This window comes from Heterodontus francisci, chromosome 23 (assembly GCF_036365525.1).
Source record: "Heterodontus francisci isolate sHetFra1 chromosome 23, sHetFra1.hap1, whole genome shotgun sequence".
NCBI lineage: Eukaryota > Metazoa > Chordata > Chondrichthyes > Heterodontiformes > Heterodontidae > Heterodontus > Heterodontus francisci.
This window is the reverse complement of record NC_090393.1, coordinates 66,527,548-66,552,727: the sequence shown is the minus strand read 5'-3', so window position 1 is coordinate 66,552,727 and position 25,180 is coordinate 66,527,548. Positions and strand designations below refer to the sequence as shown.

The window sequence follows — 25,180 nt, the reverse complement described above, 5'->3', positions numbered from 1 at the left end:
CTCCTCCAACTCTGCGTTCCTCTAACTCTGTGTTTCTCCAACTCTATGTTTCTCCAGCTCTGCGTTCCTCCAACTCTGTGCTCCTCCAACTCTACGTTCCTCTAACTCTGTGTTCCTCCAACTCTGTGCTCCTCCAGCTCTGCGTTCCTCCGGCACTACGTTCCTCCAACTCTGTGCTCCTCCAACTCTGCGTTCTTCTAACTCTGTGTTCCTCCAGCTCTGCGTTCCTCCAACTCTGTGTTTCTCCAGCTCTGTGCTCCTCCAACTCTATGTTTCTCCAGCTCTGTGCTCCTCCAACTCTGCGTTCCTCTAACTCTGTGCTCCTCCAACTCTGCGTTCCTCCAACTCTATGTTTCTCCAGCTCTGTGCTCCTCCAACTCTGCGTTCCTCTAACTCTGTGCTCCTCCAACTCTGCGTTCCTCCAACTCTATGTTTCTCCAGCTCTGTGCTCCTCCAACTCTGCGTTCCTCTAACTCTGTGCTCCTCCAACTCTATGTTTCTCCAGCTCTGCGTTCCTCCAACTCTGTGCTCCTCCAACTCTACGTTCCTCTAACTCTGTGTTCCTCCAGCTCTGCGATCCTCCGGCACTACGTTCCTCCAACTCTGTGCTCCTCCAACTCTGCGTTCCTCTAACTCTGTGTTCCTCCAGCTCTGCGTTCCTCCAACTCTGCGTTTCTCCAACTCTTCGTTCCTCCAGCCATGCGTTCCTCTAACTCTGCGTTCCTCCAACTCTGCGTTCCTCCAACTCTGCGTTCCTCTAACTCTGTGCTCCTCCAACTCTGCGTTTCTCCAACTCTTCGTTCCTCCAGCCATGCGTTCCTCTAACTCTGTGTTCCTCCAACTCTGTGCTCCTCCAACTCTGCGTTCCTCTAACTCTGCTTTCCTCCAACTCTGCGTTTCTCCAACTCTTCGTTCCTCCAGCCATGCGTTCCTCTAACTCTGCGTTCCTCCAGCTCTGCGATCCTCCGGCACTACGTTCCTCCAACTCTGTGCTCCTCCAACTCTGCGTTCCTCTAACTCTGTGTTCCTCCAACTCTGCGTTCCTCTAACTCTGTGCTCCTCCAACTCTGCATTTCTCCAACTCTTCGTTCCTCCAGCCATGCGTTCCTCTAACTCTGTGTTCCTCCAACTCTGTGCTCCTCCAACTCTGCGTTCCTCTAACTCTGCTTTCCTCCAACTCTGCGTTCCTCCAACTCTGCGTTCCTCTAACTCTGTGTTCCTCCAACTCTGTGTTACTCTAACTCTGTGTTCCTCCAGCTCTGCGTTCCTCCGGCACTACGTTCCTCCAACTCTGTGCTCCTCCAACTCTGCTTTCCTCTAACTCTGCTTTCCTCCAACTCTGGTTCCTCCAACTCTGGTTCCTCCAACTCTGCGTTCCTCCAGCTCTGTGTTCCTCCGGCACTACGTTTCTCCAACTCTGTGCTCCTCCAACTCTGCGTTCCTCTAACTCTGTGTTTCTCCAACTCTATGTTTCTCCAGGTCTGCGTTCCTCCAACTCTGTGCTCCTCCAACTCTACGTTCCTCTAACTCTGTGTTCCTCAAACTCTGTGCTCCTCCAACTCTTCGTTCCTCCGGCACTACGTTCCTCCAACTCTGCGTTCCTCTAACTCTGTGTTTCTCCAACTCTGCATTCCTCCAACTCTGCGTTCCTCTAACTCTGTGTTCCTCCAACTCTGTGTTACTCTTACTCTGTGTTCCTCCAGCTCTGCGTTCCTCCAGCACTACGTTCCTCCAACTCTGTGCTCATCCAACTCTGCGTTCCTCTAACTCTGTGTTTCTCCAACTCTGCGTTCCTCCAACTCTGCGTTCCTCTAACTCTGTGTTCCTCCAGCTCTGCGATCCTCTAACTCTGCGTTCCTCTAACTCTGCGTTCCTCTAACTCTGCGTTCCTCTAACTCTGTGTTTCTCTAACTCTGTGTTCCTCCAACTCTGTGTTCCTCTAACTCTGTGTTCCTCCAGCTCTGCGTTCCTTCGGCACTACGTTCCTCCAACTCTGCGTTCCTCTAACTCTGTGTTCCTCCAACTCTGCGTTCCTCTAACTCTGCGTTCCTCTAACTCTGCGTTCCTCTAACTCTGTGTTCCTCCAGCTCTGCGATCCTCCGGCACTACGTTCCTCCAACTCTGCGTTCCTCTAACTCTGTGTTCCTCCAACTCTGTGCTCCTCCAACTCTGCGTTCCTCTAACTCTGCGTTCCTCTAACTCTGCGTTCCTCTAACTCTGTGTTTCTCCAACTCTGCGTTCCTCTAACTCTGTGTTCCTCCAACTCTGTGTTCCTCTAACTCTGTGTTCCTCCAGCTCTGCGTTCCTCCGGCACTACGTTCCTCCAACTCTGCGTTCCTCTAACTCTGCGTTCCTCCAACTCTGCGTTCCTCTAACTCTGTGTTCCTCCAACTCTGCGTTCCTCTAACTCTGTGCTCCTCCAACTCTGCGTTTCTCCAACTCTTCGTTCCTCCAGCCATGCGTTCCTCCAACTCTGCGTTCCTCCAACTCTGCGTTCCTCTAACTCTGTGTTCCTCCAACTCTGTGTTACTCTTACTCTGTGTTCCTCCAGCTCTGCGTTCCTCCAGCACTACGTTCCTCCAACTCTGTGCTCCTCCAACTCTGCGTTCCTCTAACTCTGCGTTCCTCTAACTCTGCGTTCCTCTAACTCTGTGTTTCTCCAACTCTGCGTTCCTCTAACTCTGTGTTCCTCCAACTCTGTGTTCCTCTAACTCTGTGTTCCTCCAGCTCTGCGTTCCTCTAACTCTGCGTTCCTCTAACTCTGCGTTCCTCTAACTCTGTGTTTCTCCAACTCTGCGTTCCTCTAACTCTGTGTTCCTCCAACTCTGTGTTCCTCTAACTCTGTGTTTCTCCAACTCTGCGTTCCTCTAACTCTGTGTTCCTCCAACTCTGTGCACCTCCAGCTCTGTGTTCCTCCAGCTCTGCGTTCTTCTAACTCTGTGTTCCTCCAACTCTGCGTTCCTCTAGCTCTGTGTTCCTCCGGCACTACGTTTCTCCAACTCTGTGCTCCTCCAACTCTGCGTTCCTCTAACTCTGTGTTTCTCCAACTCTATGTTTCTCCAGCTCTGCGTTCCTCCAACTCTGTGCTCCTCCAACTCTACGTTCCTCTAACTCTGTGTTCCTCCAACTCTGTGCTCCTCCAACTCTACGTTCCTCTAACTCTGTGTTCCTCCAACTCTGTGCTCCTCCAACTCTACGTTCCTCTAACTCTGTGTTCCTCCAACTCTGTGCTCCTCCAACTCTTCATTCCTCCGGCACTACGTTCCTCCAACTCTGTGCTCCTCCAACTCTGCGTTCTTCTAACTCTGTGTTCCTCCAACTCTGCGTTCCTCTAGCTCTGTGTTCCTCCGGCACTACGTTTCTCCAACTCTGTGCTCCTCCAACTCTGCGTTCTTCTAACTCTGTGTTCCTCCAGCTCTGCGTTCCTCCAACTCTGCGTTCCTCTAGCTCTGTGTTCCTCCGGCACTACGTTTCTCCAACTCTGTGCTCCTCCAACTCTGCGTTCCTCTAACTCTGTGTTTCTCCAACTCTATGTTTCTCCAGCTCTGCGTTCCTCCAACTCTGTGCTCCTCCAACTCTACGTTCCTCTAACTCTGTGTTCCTCCAACTCTGTGCTCCTCCAACTCTTCATTCCTCCGGCACTACGTTCCTCCAACTCTGCGTTCCTCTAACTCTGTGTTTCTCCAACTCTGCATTCCTCCAACTCTGCGTTCCTCTAACTCTGTGTTCCTCCAACTCTGTGTTACTCTTACTCTGTGTTCCTCCAGCTCTGCGTTCCTCCGGCACTATGTTCCTCCAACTCTGTGCTCATCCAACTCTGCGTTCCTCTAACTCTGTGTTTCTCCAACTCTGTGCTCCTCCAACTCTGCGTTCCTCTAACTCTGTGTTCCTCCAGCTCTGCGATCCTCCGGCACTACGTTCCTCCAACTCTGTGCTCCTCCAACTCTGCGTTCCTCTAACTCTGCGTTCCTCTAACTCTGCGTTCCTCTAACTCTGTGTTCCTCCAACTCTGTGTTCCTCTAACTCTGTGTTCCTCCAGCTCTGCGTTCCTCCGGCACTACGTTCCTCCAACTCTGCGTTCCTCTAACTCTGTGCTCCTCCAACTCTGCGTTTCTCCAACTCTTCGTTCCTCCAGCTCTGCGTTCCTCCAACTCTGCATTCCTCTAACTCTGGTGTCATATGCATCCCTACCCCTTCTCTGAAGCCATGGCCATGCCCTTCCCTGTGAAATTCCCTCCTCACCACCTCTCTCAGCTCACTTCTGTCTCCTTTTTAGGGCTGTCATAATATCTCTTGTATTGGCTCAGCGTTCATTTGTTTCTGATTATCCTTCTGTGAAATGTTTTGGAACACTTCCATAGAGCACGTGTGGAACTGTACCCCAGCGTCCTCAGGGTACGGAATGGAGGAGAGAAACTCTCAGACAGGCTCCATTCTGTTGGATTGTTCAGGCTGATCTTTGTTTTTTTTATTCGGTTTGAAGTTCGGTTTTGACATGATGACGTCACAGTAAATAATGTGAAGTATTGTTTATGACCTGATTTATGTGAAGTGGCTCGTGATTGTAAATAAATGCCCAAAGGCTGTGGTATCTTGGACAGAGACAGTGCCAGTTTAAACAAGCCTGTTCCTTTCCCAAGTGACAATGGAAATTTGCAGTTTGTTTATAAGAATGTTCTAATTCTGTTCTGAGATTTACCCTCAATGTTGAAGAATTTAAAGTCTAGGTCCAACATTCTAAAGGCCTTCACCGGGAATTAACTGAAGGAGACTAAACAAGCAGAACCTCACTTTCCTCTGCTGTGTATGAAATGATGCCCCAGCCAAAAAGAAACTCAGCTTCTGACGTCACAGTTTAATCTCCCTCTACTCTGTCCCAGCAATGAGCCTCAGACTCAATGGCAACTCCACAAGAGCCTCACTTGCTCTCTCAGTTCTGACACCTTTTAATTCCCCGGACCTCAAGTCACCCTTTACCTTGTCTGAGTGTTAGTGCCAGTTGGGCAGGTTCAGCACTGGAGCGCATAGGGATCATGAAGTAAAAACAAAAAATGCTGGAAATACTCAGCAGGCCTGCCAGCATCTGTGGAGAGAGAAACAGAGTTAATGTTTCAGGTCAGTGACCGTTCAACAGAACTAGCAAAGGTTAAAAAGGGAATAGGTTTTACACAAGTGACAGGGTGGAGGAGGGGAAGAAGAACAAAAGGAAAGGTCTGTGATAGGGCGGAGAGATTAAACGACAAAGATGTCATGGAACAGAAGGAGTGTAGTTTTGGTTTCGGACAGAAGTGTTCATTATTCTGCCACTACCACTCTCTTTGGACAAATGCTTTGTTTTTCACCAGAACTATTTAGCCCTCCATTTTACCCACCATTGCTCCATATCCCTTGATACCAAAAGGCAACAAAAATCTATCAATCTCAGACAAAAAAATTGCAAATTCCACCAGCATCCACAGCCTTTGTCACGCACAGCATAACTGATAATCGGCTGACGTGTGTTACACACAGGATAATACAGGCTGAGGTGTGTTACACACAGGATAACACAGGCTGAGGTGTGTTACACACTGGATAACACAGGCTGGGATGTGTTACACACAGGATAATACAGGCTGAGGTGTGTTACACACTGGATAACACAGGCTGGTATGTGTTACACACAGGATAACACAGGCTGAGGCGTGTTACACACTGGATAACACAGGCTGGGGTGTGTTACACACAGGATAACACAGGCTGGGATGTGTCACACACAGGATAATGCAGGCTGGGATGTGTTACACACAGGATAACACAGGCTGAGGCGTGTTACACACTGGATAACACAGGCTGGGATGTGTTACACACAGGATAACACAGGCTGAGGCGTGTTACGCACTGGATAACACAGGCTGGGATGTGTTACACACCGGATAACACAGGCTGGGATGTGTCACACACAGGATAATGCAGGCTGGGATGTGTTACACACTGGATAACACAGGCTGGGATGTGTTACACACTGGATAACACAGGCTGGGATGTGTTACACACAGGATAACACAGGCTGAGGTGTGTTACACACTGGATAACACAGGCTGGGGTGTGTCACACACAGGATAACACAGGCTGAGGTTTGTTACACACAGGATAACACAGACTGGGATGTGTTACACACTGGATAACACAGGCTGGGGTGTGTCACACACAGGATAACGCAGGCTGGGATGTGTTACACACAGGATAACACAGGCTGGGGTGTGTCACACACAGGATAACGCAGGCTGAGGTGTGTTACACACTGGATAACACAGGCTGGGATGTGTTACACACAGGATAATACAGGCTGAGGTGTGTTACACACTGGATAACACAGGCTGGTATGTGTTACACACAGGATAACACAGGCTGAGGCGTGTTACACACTGGATAACACAGGCTGGGGTGTGTTACACACAGGATAACACAGGCTGGGATGTGTCACACACAGGATAATGCAGGCTGGGATGTGTTACACACAGGATAACACAGGCTGAGGCGTGTTACACACTGGATAACACAGGCTGGGATGTGTTACACACAGGATAACACAGGCTGAGGCGTGTTACGCACTGGATAACACAGGCTGGGATGTGTTACACACCGGATAACACAGGCTGGGATGTGTCACACACAGGATAATGCAGGCTGGGATGTGTTACACACTGGATAACACAGGCTGGGATGTGTTACACACTGGATAACACAGGCTGGGATGTGTTACACACAGGATAACACAGGCTGAGGTGTGTTACACACTGGATAACACAGGCTGGGGTGTGTCACACACAGGATAACACAGGCTGAGGTTTGTTACACACAGGATAACACAGACTGGGATGTGTTACACACTGGATAACACAGGCTGGGGTGTGTCACACACAGGATAACGCAGGCTGGGATGTGTTACACACAGGATAACACAGGCTGGGGTGTGTCACACACAGGATAACGCAGGCTGGGATATGTTACACACAGAATAACACAGGCTGGGGTGTGTCACACACAGGATAACACAGGCTGAGGTGTGTTACACACAGGATAACACAGGCTGAGGTGTGTTACACACAGGATAACACAGGCTGAGGTGTGTTACACACTGGATAACACAGGCTGGGATGTGTTACACACTGGATAACACAGGCTGGGGTGTGTCACACACAGGATAACACAGGCTGGGATGTGTTACACACAGGATAACACAGGCTGAGGTGTGTTACACACAGGATAACACAGGCTGAGGTGTGTTACACACTGGATAACACAGGCTGGGATGTGTTACACACTGGATAACACAGGCTGGAATATGTTACACACAGAATCACACAGGCTGAGGTGTGTTGCACACAGAATCACACAGGCTGGGGTGTGTCACACACAGGATAACACAGGCTGGGGTGTGTCACACACAGGATAACGCAGGCTGGGATATGTTACACACAGAATCACACAGGCTGGGATATGTTACACACAGAATCACACAGGCTGAGGTGTGTCACACACAGGATAACGCAGGCTGGGATATGTTACACACAGAATAACGCAGGCTGGGGTGTGTTACACACAGGATAACGCAGGCTGGAATGTGTTACTCAGCTGGAAATACTCAGTAGGTCTGCCAGTATCTGTGGAGAGAGAAACAGCAATGTGGTTAACTCTTACATGCCCTCTGAAATGGCCTAGCAAGCCACTCAGTTCTACCTAACCGCTACGAAGTCAATAAAAAGGAATGAAACCGGACAGACCACGCGGCATCGACCTATGCACCGGAAACGACGACGGCAAACCCAGCCCTGTCGACCCTGCAAAGTCCTCCTTACTAACATCTGGGGGCTTGTGCCAAAGTTGGGAAAGCTGTCCCACAGACTAGTCAAGCAGCAGCCTGACATAGTCATACTCACGGAATCATACCTTACAGACAATGTCCCAGACACTGCCATCACCATCCCCGGGTATGTCCTGTCCCACCGGCAGGACAGACCCACCAGAGGTGGTGGCACAGTGGTATACAGTAGGGAGGGAGTTGCTCTGGGAGTCCTCAACGTCAACGCCGGACCCCATGAAGTCTCATGGCATCAGGTCAAACATGGACAAGGCACTCCAGCCTGTGTTATCCTGTGTTTTTTTTAAATTCATTCCTGGGATGTGAGCATCGCTGGCCAGGCCAGCATTTATTATCCATCCCGAATTGCCCTTGAGAAGGTGGTGGTGAGCTGCCTTCTTGAACTGCTGCAGTCCATGTGGGGTAGGTACACCCACAGTGCTGTTAGGAAGGGAGTTCCAGGATTTTGATCCAGCGACAGTGAAGGAGCGGCGATATAGTTCCAAGTCAGGATGGTGTGTGACTTGGAGGGGAACTTGCACGTGGTGATGTTCCCATGCATCTGTTGCCCTTGTCCTTTTAGTTGGTAGAGGTCGCGGGTTTCGAAGGTGCTGTCTGGTGAGTTGCTGCAATGAATCTTGTAGATGGTACACACTGCGCGTCAGTGGTGACGGGAGTGAATGTTTGTGGATGGGGTACCAATCAAATGGGCTGCTTTGTCCTGGATGGTGTCGAGATTCTTGAGTGTTGTTGGAGCTGCACCCATCCAGGCAAGTGGAGAGTATTCCATCACACTCCTGACTATGTCTTGTAGATGGTGGACAGGCTTTGGGGAGTCAGGAGGTGTGTTACTTACCACAGAATTCCCAGTCTCTGACCTGCTCTCATAGCTACAGTATTTATATGTCTACTCCAGTTCAGTTTCTGGTCAATGGGAACCCCCAGGATGTTGATAGTGGGGGATTCAGCGATGGTAATGCCATTGACCATCAAGGGGAGATGGTTAGATTCTCTCTTGTTGGAGATGGTCATTGCCTGGCACTTGTGTGGTGTGAATGTTACTTGCCACTTATCAGCCCAAGCCTGGATATTGTCCAGGTCTTGTTGCATTTCTACATGGACTGCTTCAGTATCTGAGGAGTCACAAATGGTGCTAAACATTGTGAAATCATCAGCGAAGATGCCCACTTCTGACCTTATGATTGAAGGAAGGTCATTGATGAAGCAGCTGAAGATGGTTGGGCCTAGGACACTACCCTGAGGAACCCCTGCAGTGATGTCCTGGAGCTCAGATGATTGACCTCCAACAACCACAACCATCTTCCTTTGCGCTAGGTATGACTCCAGCCAGCAGAGGGTTTTCCCCCTGATTCCCATTGACCTTAGTTTTGCTCGGGCTCCTTGATGCCATACTCAGTCAAATGCTGCCTTGATGTCAAGGGCAGTCACTCTCACCTCACCTCTTGAGTTCAGCTCTTTTTCCATGTTTGAACCAAAGCTGAGCGGCCCTGGCAGTACCCAAACTGAGCATCAGTGAGCAGGTTGTTGCTAAGCAAATGCTGCTTGATAGCACTGTCGATGACCACTTTGCTAATGATTGAGAGTAGACTGATGGGGCGGTAATTGGCCGGGTTGGATTTGTCCTGCATTTTGTGTACAGGACATACCTGGGCAATTTTCCACATTGCAGGGTAGATGCCAGTGTTGTAGCTGTACAGCAAGTTCTGGAGCACAGGTCTTCAATACTATTGCCAGAATATCGTCAGGGCCCATAGCTTTTGCAGTATCCAGTGCCTTCATTCGTTTCTTGGTATCACGCGGAGTGAATCGAATTGGCTGAAGTCAGGCATCTGTGATGCTGGGGACTTCAGGAGGAGGCCGAGATGGATCATCAACTCAACATTACTTCCTTGTTCTTGAACTCTGTGCCTCTATTTATAAAGCCCAGGATGCTGTATGTTTTATTGACTGCTTTCTCAACCTTCCCTGCCACCTTCAATGATTTGTGCACATATACCTCCGCCCCCACCCCGCCCCCCCCACCCCCCCCCCCTCCCCCGCCCCCGCCCCACCGGTCCCTCTCCTCCTGCGACCCCTTTAGAATTGTACCCTTTATTGTATATTGCCTCTCCCATTCTTCCTACCAAAATGAATCACTTCACACCTTTCTGCATTAAATTTCATCTGCCACTTGTCTTCCCATGCCACCAGCTTGTCTATGTCCTCTTGACGTCTGTCTCTGTCTCCCTCACAGTTTACAATGCTTCCAAATTTTGTGTCATCCGCAAATTTTGTAATTGTGCCCTGCACACCCAAGTTTAAGTCATTAATATAGATAAGAAAAGCAGTGGTCCCAATATTGACCCTTGGGGAACCCCACAATGAATCTACAGTGCTTAGGTGCAGGCCACCTACAGAGACCACACGGGGAGTTCAGTTTCAGAACTCATTGCACACAAACACCACTCTCACTAAAGTGCAATAAAATGTGTGCATCTTTACTACAGCTTATATTCTGTTACAGAACCATACATACAGCCCATCAAGACTGTGCTTGCTCTTTCAAAGAGCAATCCAGTTAGTCCCACTGCCCTGCTCTTTCCCCATATCTCAGCAATTCTTTCACCTTCAATTATTTATCCAGTTCTCTTTTGAAGGTTACTATTGAATCTGTATCCATCATCCTATCAGACAGTGCATTCCACGTCCTAACCATTTGTTGTGTAAAAATGTTTTCCTCATGTCACTTCTGGTTCTTTAACCAATCACCTTTAAATCTGTGCCCTCGCGTTATCAACTCTTCAGCCATTGGAAACAGTTTCTCTTTATTCACTCTATCTGAACCATTGATGTTTTAAAACTCCTTTATCAAATCTCTTCTTAACCTTCTCTGCTCCAAGGAGAACAACCCCAGCTTCTCCAGTCTCTCCACATAACTGTAATCCCTCATCCTGGGTACCATTCCAGTAAATCTCTCCTCTACCCTCTCCAAAGTCCTTCCTTAATTGTGGTGCCCAGAATTGAACACAATACTCCAGTCAGAGCCCAACTAGTGTTTTATATAGATTTAGCATAACTTCCTTTTGTACTCAGTGCCTCTATTTATAAAGTCCAGGATCCTATATGCTTTATTAATGGATTTATTGCATGCTTTACTATTTGTTAACCTGTTCTGCCACCTTCAGAGATTTATTAAGGGTAAATCATTCTTTGATTTTGCCCAAAGTGTGGATTGTCCAGTATACTTAAAAAAAGCAAGGGGAGATGTTCATTTCTTGGTAAAGATTCAGTCGGTAGCATCAGGCAGCGGATGGTATGTGTGCAGTTTGAACCCAATTGCAGAGCTCACTGGAAGTGCTTGATGAGGCAGGTACACTGAGATGTTGCTCACTTTTCCTCAGGTTTTGTGTTTTGCTGCTGCTCATTCAAATCCAAGCCAGGATTGTGCAGGGGGCAGTTTAATGTTGCCCACCCTCTCAGGGGCAGGATCTACCTTCCCCTGCCCCTCCCAGCCCAATTCGCCGAGCATCTGAAGCAAGTCTTTAGCCCCACAGGCATTTGCTGAGTGAGGGCTTTGGCTGCCCATGTGTCCTTGTTCTTTATACTATCTGCTGAGATACTGCTCGTGCCTGGAGCTGTGTAGCACCTGGTACCAACCAGGTTCACCTTCATTTTCCCTCACAGGACTTTACAATGTTTGATTGTGTGAGAAGGACAGAATCCTGCCATGGGATCTGTGTGTGTTAACTTGTGATATGTTCTGACATCGCAGTCAGCAGTAGGATGACTGCACGTGTACAGTTAATGATACTCAGACGCCTGGGGAAACATTCAGCCAGGCTCCATCTACCTGCTCCAGTGGATGTGAAACATCCCATTGACACTCTTTGACAAATAGCAGGAAATTCTCAGATTCCCTCAACTAACAACACTAAAAGCTGCATTAACTGCTTCCTCTGTAGGACGTTGCTGAAACAAGGTGGCTGACAAGTTTGCAACATGACCATTCATGAGCTTGGGAAATAACGAATTCTTAGCGTGAAGCTTTGCAAGATATCACATATAGTGGACGTGTTGATGCCAACATGATTTGTCCAGTATACATGTTGGACTGCTGATATGAATGGGTTTTATTTGTGAGAGGATCTTTATTGCAAATTTCCACCATTCTTCTTCTTCTTTGGCCTCCTTGTCTCAAGAGACAATGGGTAAGCGCCTGGAGGTGGTCAGTGGTTTGTGAAGCAGCGCCTGGAGTGGCTATAAAGGCCAATTCTAGAGTGACAGACTCTTCCACAGGTGCTGCAGATAATATTGTTTGTCGGGGCTGTTACACAGTTGGCTCTCCCCTTGCGCTTCTGTCTTTTTTCCTGCCAACAGCTAAGTCTCTTCGACTCGCCACACTTTAGCCCCGCCTTTATGGCTGCCCGCGAGCTCTGGCCATCACTGGCAACTGACTCCCACGACTTGTGATCAATGTCACAGGACTTCATGTCGCGTTTGCAGACGTCTTTAAAGTGGAGACATGGACGGCCGGTGGGTCTGGTACCGGTGACGAGCTCGCTGTACAATGTGTCCTTGGGGATCCTGCCATCTTCCATGCGGCTCAGTATCGGAAATGAATGCGGCTTTCAGATATCACCTCAGAGTGTGAAATCCTTTATGAGCATGTGTTATTCACTCTGCTCACAATTTCTTCAAATACTTCGAGGTGATTCTGCTTGAAATAGCTGTAAATAGCGACCTTTTAATTGACAATAACAGTAATGGGAAATCATTTGTGCTATTTGCCTGATTTAAACATGGGTCCTTTAAGCAGTGAGGACTGTACTTTGGTGCTGTGAGGAGGAGTTATATATAAACCTGCGTCTGTAGGCCCTGGCAGGAAGGATTACTCACCATTCTCGAAAAGCTGTACTTCTTCAGATAGCTCTAGACATTTCTGATGTGACCAAATTTGTAATACGTGCATGTGTGCTGGACAAGTGAAGGCCAGAGGCAAAGGTCGAGCCCATCAATCTAGCAATTGTTAGGCAGGATAATATCGAAAGTGTACAACATGTCACTGCTGATTAGACACAATCTCTCAACAATCTCACACAGGCAGCACAAGAGGAACTAACATTAATTACTGTGTCTCCAATGGAGGGGAGGAGACATTCTCCACTGATCCACTGGAAATTGTGTGTCTATAAATAAATTGCATTTGTGTGTGAGAGATAATGCTGGTTTGAGGGGGGTGGGGAATCCTCCTGCCTCGAGGGGGATGGGGGATCCTGCTGGTTCGAGGGGGATGAGGGTTCGAGGGGGATGGGGGATCCTGCTGGTTCGAGGGGAATGAGGGTTTGAGGGGGATGGGGGGTCCTGCTAGTTCGAAGGGGATGGGGAATCTTGCTGGGTCAAAGTGGATGGGGGATCCTGCTGGTGCGAAGGGGATGGGGGATCCTGCTGGTTTGTAGGGGATGGGGGACCCTACTGGTTCAAAGGGGATGGGGGATCCTGCTGGTGCGAAGGGAATGGGGGATCCTGCTGGTGCGAAGGGGATGAGGGATCCTGCTGGATCGAAGGGGATGGGGGAATCCTGCTGGCGGTCAGGAGTGAGAGGTGTGATGTTCGCAGGATTGAAGTAAGGTTCAGCTGAGTTTAGTAAGAGATATGAGACTGCATGCTGTTAAACACAATGGATTCTTCTTTATTCCTTGTACTTTCACTTTCCAGCCCCTCTGCTGGCAGGTATGTGTACAGCAGCTTCAAGTGAACATAATGCAAGGTGCAATTTCCAAAACACTACAGCGGGGGGAAGGCATTTCTGTCGTGCCTTTCACAATCTCAGGATGTCTCAAACACTTTCCTCTCTGAATGACAAGGTTGCAGCTTCAGGTGTTCAGGTGTTGAACACATCATCTTGGCTGATGCCCCTGGTGTCTGGGCTCACTCTCCTCCCTCAACTGATGCCACCAAAACAATTAAATACCTTGTCGCATTGTTGGGCATGAGGTCTTGCTGTCCACAAAATGGCTGCTTTGATTCCTTTGTTAACTGCAGTGACTGTACTTTAAATTCATACAACATCTGAATAGTCTTTTGGGGTGTTTGTGAAAGGTCACTATATATAAGTGTTACTGTTTTGCACACTGAGTTATAGAGTCACTGAATCATTACAGTACAAGAGGAGGTTATTCAGCCCATCGAGTCTGTGCTGGCTCTCGGTAGATCAATCCAGTCAGTCCCATTCCCCCGCTCTATCTCTGCAGCTTTGCAAGTTTATTTCCAACAAGTGCCCATCCAATTTCCTTTTGAAATCATTAATTGTCTCTGCTTCCACCACCTTCATAGGCAGCGAGTTCCAGCTCATTACCACTCGCTGTGTAAAAAAGGTCTTCCTCACGTCCCCCCCTGCATCTCTTGCCCAAAACCTTCAATCTGTGTCCCCTAGTCCTTGTACCATCAGCTAATGGGAACATTTTTTCTTTGTCTACCATTTCCAAACCTGTAACAATCTTGTTCCCCTCTATCAAATCCCCCCTCAATCTCCTTTTCTCCAAGGAGAACAACCCCAACTTCTCCAACCTAACCTTGTAACTAAAATCCCTCATCTCTGCAACCATTCTGGTAAATCTCCTCTTCACCTTCACAAGGATCCTCACATCTTTCCTGAAGTGTGGTGACCAGACTGGACACAATATTCTAGTTGTGGCCTAACCAGAGTTTATAAATGTTCATCATAACTTCCCCTGCTTTTGTACTCGATGTCTCGATTTATGAAGCCTAAGATCCCATATGCCTTACTAACCACTCTCTCTATATGTCCTGCCACTTTTAAAGGTCTCTGCACATGGACCGCCCTCACTCCCCCCGCACATTCTTCAGAACTGTGCCATTGCTTCATCCTATCCCTTCGGCCAAAATGCATCACCTCACAGTTCTCTGTATTAAATTCTGTCCGCCATATGTCTGCCCATTCTGCTTGCCTATCTATACACTGTTGCAGTCATTGTCACTGTTTGCCACTCCTCCAAGTTTGGTATCACCGGCAAATTTTGAAACTTTTCTCTTTATCCCAATATTCAAGTTCCAGGAGAAGTTTTCAAAAGGGTTTTTTCATCGTCCCATCACTAGAGTTAATGACACCATGTGCAAAATTGAAGGGTGCATCTAAAGGGATGTCAGTCCAATGAGACAGGGCACGCCTTGGAGTGAGGACTAGACAGGGAAAGGTTTGCAGATAATGCAAAGCTTAAAGCCGCTTCTGCATTTGCTCAGGGCTTCCACACTCTAAGGAACTGCACAAGGTCTCTTTGCTCCATCCCAGTCCCTGGAAGAGACCCTGTGGAAACTTCCTGCTGACTACGACCATCGACCATGAGCAGATGTCTTTTATTTGCCATTGATTCATTCACGGTTAACAATAAAATACTAATTATAGTCTTGAGGTGGTAGCACTCTTGCCTCTGATCAGAAGATCATGGGTTCAAATCCCACCCCCAGAAACTTCAGCACAAAACCTAGGCTGGCACTCCAGTACAGTACTGAGGGAGTGCTGCACTGTCAGAGGTGTTGTCTTTCAGATGACAAGTTAAACTGAGGCCCCTTCTGTCCTTTCAGGTGGATGTAAAAGATCCCATAGCACTATTTTGGAGTAGAGTATGGGAGTTCTCCAGGTTTAGTTTAGAGATACAGCACTGAAACAGGCCCTTCGGCCCACCGAGTCTGTGCCGACCATCAACCGCCCAATTATTCTAATCCTACACTAATCCCATATTCCTACCAAACATCCCCACCTGTCCCTATATTTCCCTACCACCTACCTATACTAGTGGCAATTTATATAATGGCCAATTTACCTATCAACCTGCAAGTCTTTTGGCTTGTGGGAGGAAACCGGAGCACCCGGAGGAAACCCACGCAGACACAGGGAGAACTTGCAAACTCCACACAGGCAGTACCCAGAATTGAACCCGGGTCACTGGAGCTGTGAGGCTGCGGTGCTAACCACTGCGCCACTGTGCCGCCCTGACTAATCAGGTGTCCCTGACTAATATCTATTCCTTGTCCGACATCCATGAAACAGATGATCTGGTCATTATCACATTGCTGTTTTGGGGAGCTTTCTGTACACAAATTAGCTGCTGCGTCTCCTACATTACAACAGTACCTACACTTCAAAAAGTACTTCATTGGCTGTGAAGTGCTTTGGGACATCATGAGGTTGTGAAAGGCACTACAGAAATGAAAGTCTTTTCTTTCTGTCCTATGCATGTGTGATTTTATAGGGGTTTAATATCCCTGCCAGAACAGGTCGTTGAGCCAGCTCAGCTATCATTACTATCAGCCACCAATTATTCCTCGACTTTGACAAGAAAGCATTACCGAGCTTTGTGAATGGGTTGCTGACATCAGTGATAGTTTCCATCCGAGACCTCCAATCAGCAGTTAGAGATGTATACAAATGAGAGTTGGCCTAGTTCTATAAGTGATGAGGTGCTCAGTGCTCGGGATGGATGCGATACAACGCAAGGGTAAATGGCTGAATGTCAGCCCATAAAATTCCCCTCAAGTCTGGAGAGAAATTTGGTTCAGGCCTGGTCCAGTTTGATATCTCGCTTCTGCTTAGTCAGTCAACTGATGGTGAGCGTTGGTAGTGGGACTACATTCATCCTCAGCATCACTGGGATAGGGGGTTAAAATTACCCAACGGCCATACCTGCAGCATATACATGGGTGGGTGGTTATTGGGGACAGATTGGGATCTCAGTTAGGGACCCCCTTCACATGATAGAAGCTCAGTGAAATTCACTGTTCAGGAACTCACACAAGGAATGGGGGGTTGGGCAGGGTCCTGTGGGGTGTTAGATCCAACAAGGGGGTAGCACTTTTAGGACAGTTGAAAACTCTCAGGAGAGGGAGTTTTTGACTAACAGAAAATAAGAAATGTTTCATTTTTTTTTAAGAAAACTTTGATCTGCAGATTTTGCTGTTCAAATTCGCGGTTTAAATGTTTGCTATGATAACGAGTGCACAATGCCCTCCTGTTTTTGCAGATACAACAGCTTGGTGACTGGTCAACGTGCCAGAGGAATCATCTGTATCTGTTGGGTTCTGTCCTTTATGATTGGCTTGACCCCAATGCTCGGCTGGAATAATTCCAACTACAACATCACGATGAAAATGAACAAGACTAAGACATGCAGTGAGGGTATGGTCTCCTGCCTGTTTGAGGAGGTGGTCACCATGGACTATATGGTATATTATAACTTCTTTGCCTGTGTCTTGATACCCTTGCTTATAATGTTTGGGATTTATCTGAGGATCTTCATGGCTGCTCGCCATCAACTCAAGCAAATGGAATTTAAAGTCATCCACACAGAGAAGAGCAGGTCCACCCTCCAGAAAGAAGTCCATGCAGCCAAGTCACTGGCCATCATCATGGGACTCTTCACCGCCTGCTGGTTGCCGCTGCACGTTATAAACTGTGTCAATCTTTTCTGTGAGAACTGTCGGCCACCAGCCTGGATCATGTACTTTGCAATCATCCTGTCGCACGCCAACTCTGTCGTCAACCCCTTAATTTATGCATACAGGATCAGAGAGTTCCGCCAGACTTTCCGGAAGATTCTGAAAAGGCACATCCTGAGGAAAACAGACCAGATGTTCAAAAACCAGAGCACAAGGAGCTCCGTTCATGGAGGGAGTATAAATATTCATGTCAATGGGTATGCTTTAGATCTCCTTAACACTTGTCCTGATGAGAAAGCTGGTGTGGTAGATGACAATATTCACCGGAACGGGCACATTCTGGTTCTGCAGCCAAATGGGACCCTGCCAGAAGGCCATCAAAATGAACAGCCTCTTGATCAAAATGGAGATGTGCAGAGCATCAGCAGCTCCTGTGATGTACATCTCAACACAACCTTTCTACAACAGACTTCCTGCATGACCCTCGCCAAAGTCTCCTGACCTGCAGCCAAGCGAGGCTCCAACTTGTTGTCATAATGGCAAGGTGAAGGGTTGCATAGCGAACTGCAGCAAGAAAAAGACAGAGAGAGAGAGAGAGAGGGAGAGACAAAAGGATGACATGCCCATGGAGCCAAAAGAACAAGTGTGGCGATCAGATTGAGGCCCAAGTGCCTAAGAGGTTTGACAGCAGCTCAGTGTAAAGTTTGCATTGACTGAGTTCACTCTGCAATGTATTTACGTTCCTCTGTAATGCTCGGCAGGCTCTCATCTTTCCACATTGGTTGGAGAACTGGAGTGTATGCTGCCTGCACCCTGGTGGACATTGGTGTGCATTCTTGTCATGCTTTATATTCCTGTTTGTAAGCTGTTACATGTCGGGTTGTGTGTGGTGTTTACACAAGTTCAGTTTATGTGGATGTTCCATAGTTCAGGTTGAAACATAGGCTGCACACAGTGGTCCTGCCTGGTCAATCGAAGCGTGTCCGCTCCTTAATGGTCACCTGTGGGGGTCGTTTGTATTTGTGGGTTAGCTTTGTAAATGGCCGCTAGCACTTTAATTGTGAATATGTCAACCTTTCTGGATCTAAATTCCAAGCTAGCTGTAATCTTTGAGGAACAGTATGAGCTTCCAGTGGAAACTGTGGACAGTTCTCAGTTAGAATAGCAGAAGCAGGTTCAAGGTCTGGATTTTGTTTATTTCTGTCACTCAGATTTAAAATAAAGTAATCAGACCCTTTTGGAATGAATCTGTACTCGGCACTATGGGGCGGAGCAGGAATTCCCGGGAAGCCTATGAGAAACCATAGTTTCCACAGCTTGTACACCTCATGCTCCATTTCAGAGAAGGAAATTTTTCAGTTCCTCCTTATTTATTCTAATTCTGTTGGAGCCCAGTGCCAGGAGCCTGAGCTTTAGGATCCTGTCTATTAGCTCCACTGATGTCTTCGTGAACAAGGAGCTACACAGACCAGAAATTCAGGCTGAAATTCTGGCAATGAAGACAAATATTACTGACCCAGTTGGGAATAGCTAGCTCAGCATGACCAGGGAATCAAAAGTGGGATTTCCTCTTTTGTGTGGCTTCATCTCTGGATCTTTATTGGAGATGTGCATCCCATGGCAGGCCTGGAGTTTGCTTGAGGTTGGTAGTGATATTGTAGAGAAATTTTTCAGGCAGTGAGGATGGAAAGAAGCAACCTTCTCATTTCCATTTTTTTCTCTCCTTTCCTGGTGAGGTACGTTAAGGTGCGATTCCTGGCACTGTTTAATACTCTGATGACAGTGAATGTGGGCTGGAGTGGACTGGCTCCACCCAAAAGGGTGCAGAATTCTTTGTGCTTCTCATGGGGGAGGAGATAATAAAACTCTGCGGAACCATTCACAGGTGCCCTCGGGAAATTTCCCAGGCCCGCACAGTGTTCTGCTCCATGTTCTGAGGCCTTGTTCTGAGCAGTGTCTGAATCATCCTTTTATCCATGTTAGATTCCCTCCAGCCCTGGGCTTTCTGCTGCATCTCTTTCACTGTGGATCTTTTTCCAAAAGTTTGTTCTTTATTTCACAACTAACCCGGCAAGTTCATTGGATGGAATGTCCCAGTTCCCTTTCAGATGTCTGATGGTTGTGAAATGTGCTATATAAATGCAAGTCCTTCTTTCCTTTTTCCCTCAAATTCCCACTCACACTCTAACCACCATCCTTTACCCTCCAACTGATTGGTGTAGGAATGGGACTGAAAGTTCCAGCTAGCTACTGACATCAAGTACTCAATGGCGCAGTAGTTTGAAAGATGGCTTCAGAGAGGGGATTAACTGTGCACAACAACTGTCCAGGGTGGACAATTATGGTCAGACAAGAGTTTGGTGATGATGGAGTGTATATGTTAAAGAAATAAATCTATCTGAAAATGAGGGAGCAGGTCATTAGCATGAGGTGAAGCAGATGGGGGGAAAACAATGATGTCACTGGATGTCAGGGTGATGTCACTGAGGATGACGCAGTGATGTCATGGTGGGTAATGCTGTGATGTCACTGTGGGGCTGCAGTGATGTCACTGTGGCTTTTGTAGTGATGTCACCGTGGCTTTTGCAGTGATGTCATTGAGTGGGGTGTTGCAGTGATGTCACTGGGTGATGCGGTGATGTCACTGGGGCTGTTGCAGTGATGTCACTGGATGGGGTGTCACAGTGATGTCACTGGGTGGGGTGTTGCAGTGATGTCACTGGGTGATGCTGTGATGTCACTGGGTGATGCAGTGATGTTACTGTGGATTTTGCAGTGATGTCACTGGGTGATGCAGTGATGTCAGTGTGAGAAGTGCAGTGATGTCACTGAAGGTGATGCAGTGATGTCACTGTGGGTAATGTAGTGATGTCACTGTGGGTGATGCAGTGATGTCACTGTGGGAAGTGCAGTGATCTCACTGAAGAAGATACAGTGATGTCGCTGAAGTTGATACAGTGATGTCACTGAAGGTGATACAGTGATGTCGCTGGGTGATATAATGATGGCGCTGTGGGTGATACAGTGTTGTCGCTGAAGGTGATACAGTGATGTCACTGAAGGTGATACAGTGATGTCGCTGTGGGTGATACAATGATGTCACTGAAGGTGATACAGTGATGTCGCTGTGGGTGATAACAATGATGTCACTGAAGTTGATACAGTGATGTCGCTGTGGGTGATACAGTGATGTCACTGCAGGTGATACAGTGATGTTGCTGTGGGTGATACAGTGATGTCACTGAAGGTGATACAGTGATGGCGCTGTGGGTGATAACAGTGATGTCACTGAAGTTGATACAGTGATATCACTGAAGGTGATACAGTGATGTCACTGCAGGTGATACAGTGATGTTGCTGTGGGTGATAACAGTGATGTCACTGAAGTTGATACAGTGATATCACTGAAGGTGATACAGTGATGTCACTGAAGGTGATACAATGATGTCGCTGTGGGTGATAACAGTGATGTCGCTGTGGGTGATACAGTGATGTCACTGCAGGTGATACAGTGATGTCGCTGTGGGTGATACAGTGATGTCACCGCAGGTGATACAGTGATGGCGCTGTGGGTGATAACAGTGATGTCACTGAAGTTGATACAGTGATATCACTGAAGGTGATACAGTGATGTCACTGAAGGTGATACAGTGATGTCGCTGTGGGTGATACAGTGATTTTACTGAAGTCGATACAGTGATGTCACTGAAGGTGAGCAATGATATCACTGAAGGTGATACAGTGATGTCGCTGAAGGTGATACAGTGATGTCGCTGTGGGTGATACAGTGATTTTACTGAAGTCGATACAGTGATGTCACTGAAGGTGAGCAATGATATCACTGAAGGTGATACAGTGATGTCGTTGAAGGTGATACAGTGATGTTGCTGTGGGTGATACAGTGATGTCGCTGAAGGTGATACAGTGATGGCGCTGTGGGTGATACAGTGATGTCGCTGTGGGTGATACAGCGATGTCACTGAAGGTGATACAGTGATGTTGCTGTGGGTGATACAGTGATGTCGCTGAAGGTGATACAGTGATGGCGCTGTGGGTGATACAGTGATGTCGCTGTGGGTGATACAGTGATGTCACTGAAGGTGATACAGTGATGTTGCTGTGGGTGATACAGTGATGTCGCTGAAGGTGATACAGTGATGGCGCTGTGGGTGATACAGTGATGTCGCTGTGGGTGATACAGTGATGTCACTGAAGGTGATACAGTGATGTTGCTGTGGGTGATACAGTGATGTCGCTGAAGGTGATACAGTGATGCCGCTGTGGGTGATACAGTGATGTCGCTGTGGGTGATACAGTGATGTCACTGAAGGTGATACAGTGATGTTGCTGTGGGTGATACAGTGATGTCACTGAAGGTGATACAGTGATGTCGCTGTGGGTGATACAGTGATTTTACTGAAGTCGATACAGTGATGTCACTGAAGGTGAGCAATGATATCACTGAAGGTGATACAGTGATGTCACTGAAGGTGATACAGTGATGTCGCTGTGGGTGATACAGTGATGTCACTGAAGGTGATACAGTGATGTCGCTGTGGGTGATACAGTGATGTCACTGAAGGTGATACAGTGATGTCGCTGTGGGTGATACAGTGGTCACTGAAGGTGATACAGTGATGTTGCTGTGGGTGATACAGTGATGTCGCTGAAGGTGATACAGTGATGTTGCTGTGGGTGATACAGTGATGTCGCTGAAGGTGATACAGTGATGTCACTGAAGGTGATACAGTGATGTCGCTGTGGGTGATACAGTGATGTCACTGAAGGTGATACAGTGATGTTGCTGTGGGTGATACAGTGATGTCGCTGTGGGTGATACAGTGATGTCACTGAAGGTGATACAGTGATATCACTGAAGGTGATACAGTGATTTCACTGAAGGTGAGACAGTGATGTCACTGAAGGTGGTACACTGATGTCACTGAAGGTGATACAGTGATGTCACTAAAGGTGATACAGTGATATCACTGGGTGGTACAGTGATGTTACTGAAGGTGACACAGTATGTCACTGAAGGTGATACAGTGATGTCACTGAAGGTGATACAGTGATATCACTGGGTGATACAGTGATGTCATTGAAGGTGATACAGTGATATCACTGGGTGATACAGTGATGTCTCTGAAGGTGATACAGTGATTTCACTGCGTGATACAGTATGTCATTGAAGGTGATACAGTGATATCACTGGGTGATACAGTGATGTCACTGAGGGTGGTACAGTGATGTTGCTAAAGGTGATAGAGTGATGTCGCTGGATGATACAGTGATGTTACTGAAGGTGATACACTGATGTCACTGAAGGTGATACAGTGATGTCACTGAAGGTGATACAGTGATGTCACTGGGGGATACAGTGATGTTACTGAAGGTGATACACTGATGTCACTGAAGGTGATACAGTGATGTCACTGAAGGTGATACAGTGATGTCACTGGGGGATACAGTATGTCACTGAAGGTGATACAGTGATATCACTGGGTGGTACAGTGATGTTACTGAAGGTGATACAGTGATGTCACTGAGTGATACAGTGATGTCACTGAAGGTGATAGAGTGATATCACTGGGTGATACAGTGATGTTACTGGGTGATACAGTGATGTCACTGAAGGTGGTACAGTGATGTCGCTGGGTGATACAGTGACATCACTGAAGGTGGTACAGTGATGTCACTGAAGGTGATACAGTGATGTCACTGATGGTGATACAGTATGTCACTGGGTGATACAGTGATGTCACTGAAGGTGATACAGTGATGTCACTGGGTGATAGTGACATCACTGGGTGAGGTTGTGTCGGATAAGCTTTCACACCTTGATGGTTAAACTTCAATCTGTAGAAGGCCTGTTGTTTAAAGCTGAAGGGAGCGCATAAGCACATGACCCACAACTTGTGAGGTATGGTATCATAGTGGTAATGTTACTGGCCTAGTAATTGGGGGTGCAGGCTTATGATCTGGTGACATGAGTCCAAATCCCACCACAGCAGTTGGGGGAATTTAAATTGAATTAGTTAAATAAATATGGAATAAGAAGTTGGTCTCAGTAATAGTGACCATGAAACGACTGGAATGTGTAAAAAAACAAGCTGGTTCACTAATATCTGCCATTGCTACCTGGTCTGGCCTACATGTGACTTCAGACCTACAGCAATGTGGTTGACTCCAACTGCCCTCTGAAATGGTCGAGCTGATATGAAACCTTCCCCATACAGACTGCACTGGTTTAGGAAGGTGGCTCACCACCACCTTCTCAATGGTGATTAGGGATGGACAATAAATACTTGTCTTGCCAGCGATGCCCACATCCAATAAATTAACAAAACATCATGCTGCCAGCCTAATGAGTGCCGATGGTTTAAAAGGTGACACTGTTCATCGTGAGTAATAAAAACCTTGCAACGAGAAACAAGGCTGATCTTAAATTAAACGGTTTCTTTTTTATATTTGTTGCGAAAATTTCGGGTTTATTGTTTAATAAACATGAATCTTCTGTTTAAATTCAAGAGGAAACTTGTCACTGTCTGTTTATTTGAACAACAAAACACAGGCTGAAACACTATTAAACTGTGCTTGGTTGAGAGGTGAATAGTGGAAAGCAGCCACTCCATCACCCTGGTGACCATGACAACTGGGGGCTGTGAGCAGGGATTTTTCAAACATCAGCTTAAACAAGAGATTTGGAAACGTGAGAAAAATTGATCTCTAAAACTGTGGACAATTCAACAAACAGGTTTTCTTGTATTCTTTTCTTCTCTACGGTGCGAGACACAAAAGGGACGGTCACATTTACTGCTAGAGAGTTTGTAGAGCAGGGAGAAATATCCAATGCCAAATTAAATCAATTAGATATTGAAGATTTTAAAACTCCAGCTGCCCAGGTTGGAGTCGCTTTCAAGCAAAAGGCAAGGAAACTGGAAATACGAACATACAAATTAGAAACAGGAGTAGGCCACTCGGCCCCTCGAGCCTGCTCTGCCATTCAACAAGATCATGGCCGATCTGATTGTCACCTCAACTCCATATTCCCACCTACCCCCGATAACCTTTCACCCCCTTACTTATCAAGAATCTATCTACCTCTGCCTTAAGAAATATTCAAAGATTCTGCTTCCGCTGCCTTTTGAGGAAGAGAATTCCAAAGACTCACGACCTTCTGAGAAAAAATTTCTCCTCATCTCTGTCTTAAATGGGCGACCCCTTATTTTTAAACAGTGACCCCTTGTTCTAGATTCTCCCACAAGGGGAAACATACTTTCCACATCCACCCTGTCAAGACCCTTCAGGATCTTATATGTTTCAATCAAGTCATCTCTTACTTTTCTAAACTCCAGCGGATACAAGCCTAGCCTGTCCAATCTTTCCTCAGAAGACAACCCACCCATTCCAAGTATTAGTCTAGTAAACCTTCTCTAAACAGCTTCCAATGCATTTACATTCTTTCTTAAATAAGGAGACTAGTATTGTACACAGTACTCCAGATGTGGTCTCAACAATGCCCTGTATAACTGAAGAATAACCTCCCTAATTAAAAAATAAATAAATAAAAATAAATAAACTTTTATATTCAATTCCCCTTGCAATAAACAATAACATTCTATTAACTTTCCTAATTATGTGCTGATCCTGCATACTGACCTTTTGCAATTCATACACTAGGACACCCAGATCCCTCTGCATCTCAGAGCTCTGCAATCTCTCACCATTTAGATAATATGCTTCTTTTTTATTCTTCCTGCCAAAATGGACAATTTCACATTTTCCCACATTAAACTCCATTTGCCAGATCTTTGCCCACACACTTAACCTATCTATATCCCTTTGTAGCCTCCTTATGTCCTCTTCACAACTTACTTTCCTACC

General features: G+C 47.0%; 1 protein-coding gene across 2 annotated transcripts in view; it reads left to right on the top strand.

Annotated features, from left to right (window-relative positions):
• The window catches only part of adora2aa (adenosine A2a receptor a), a 146,444-nt gene extending 122,621 nt beyond the window's left edge, over nt 1-23,823 (top strand). Inside the window, exons 3-4 of one of the 2 annotated variants that reach the window (XR_010977304.1) lie at nt 16,882-20,799; nt 20,846-23,823. Coding sequence is in view for 1 of the 2 variants with exons in the window: in XM_068055448.1 (XP_067911549.1) it covers nt 16,882-17,797 (916 nt within the window). In the remaining variant the exon portion in view is untranslated. Of the gene's footprint in view, nt 1-16,881 lie in introns of both variants that reach the window. The other variant, XM_068055448.1, reaches the window with a different exon arrangement.
• Nucleotides 23,824-25,180: the final 1,357 nt, after the last annotated feature.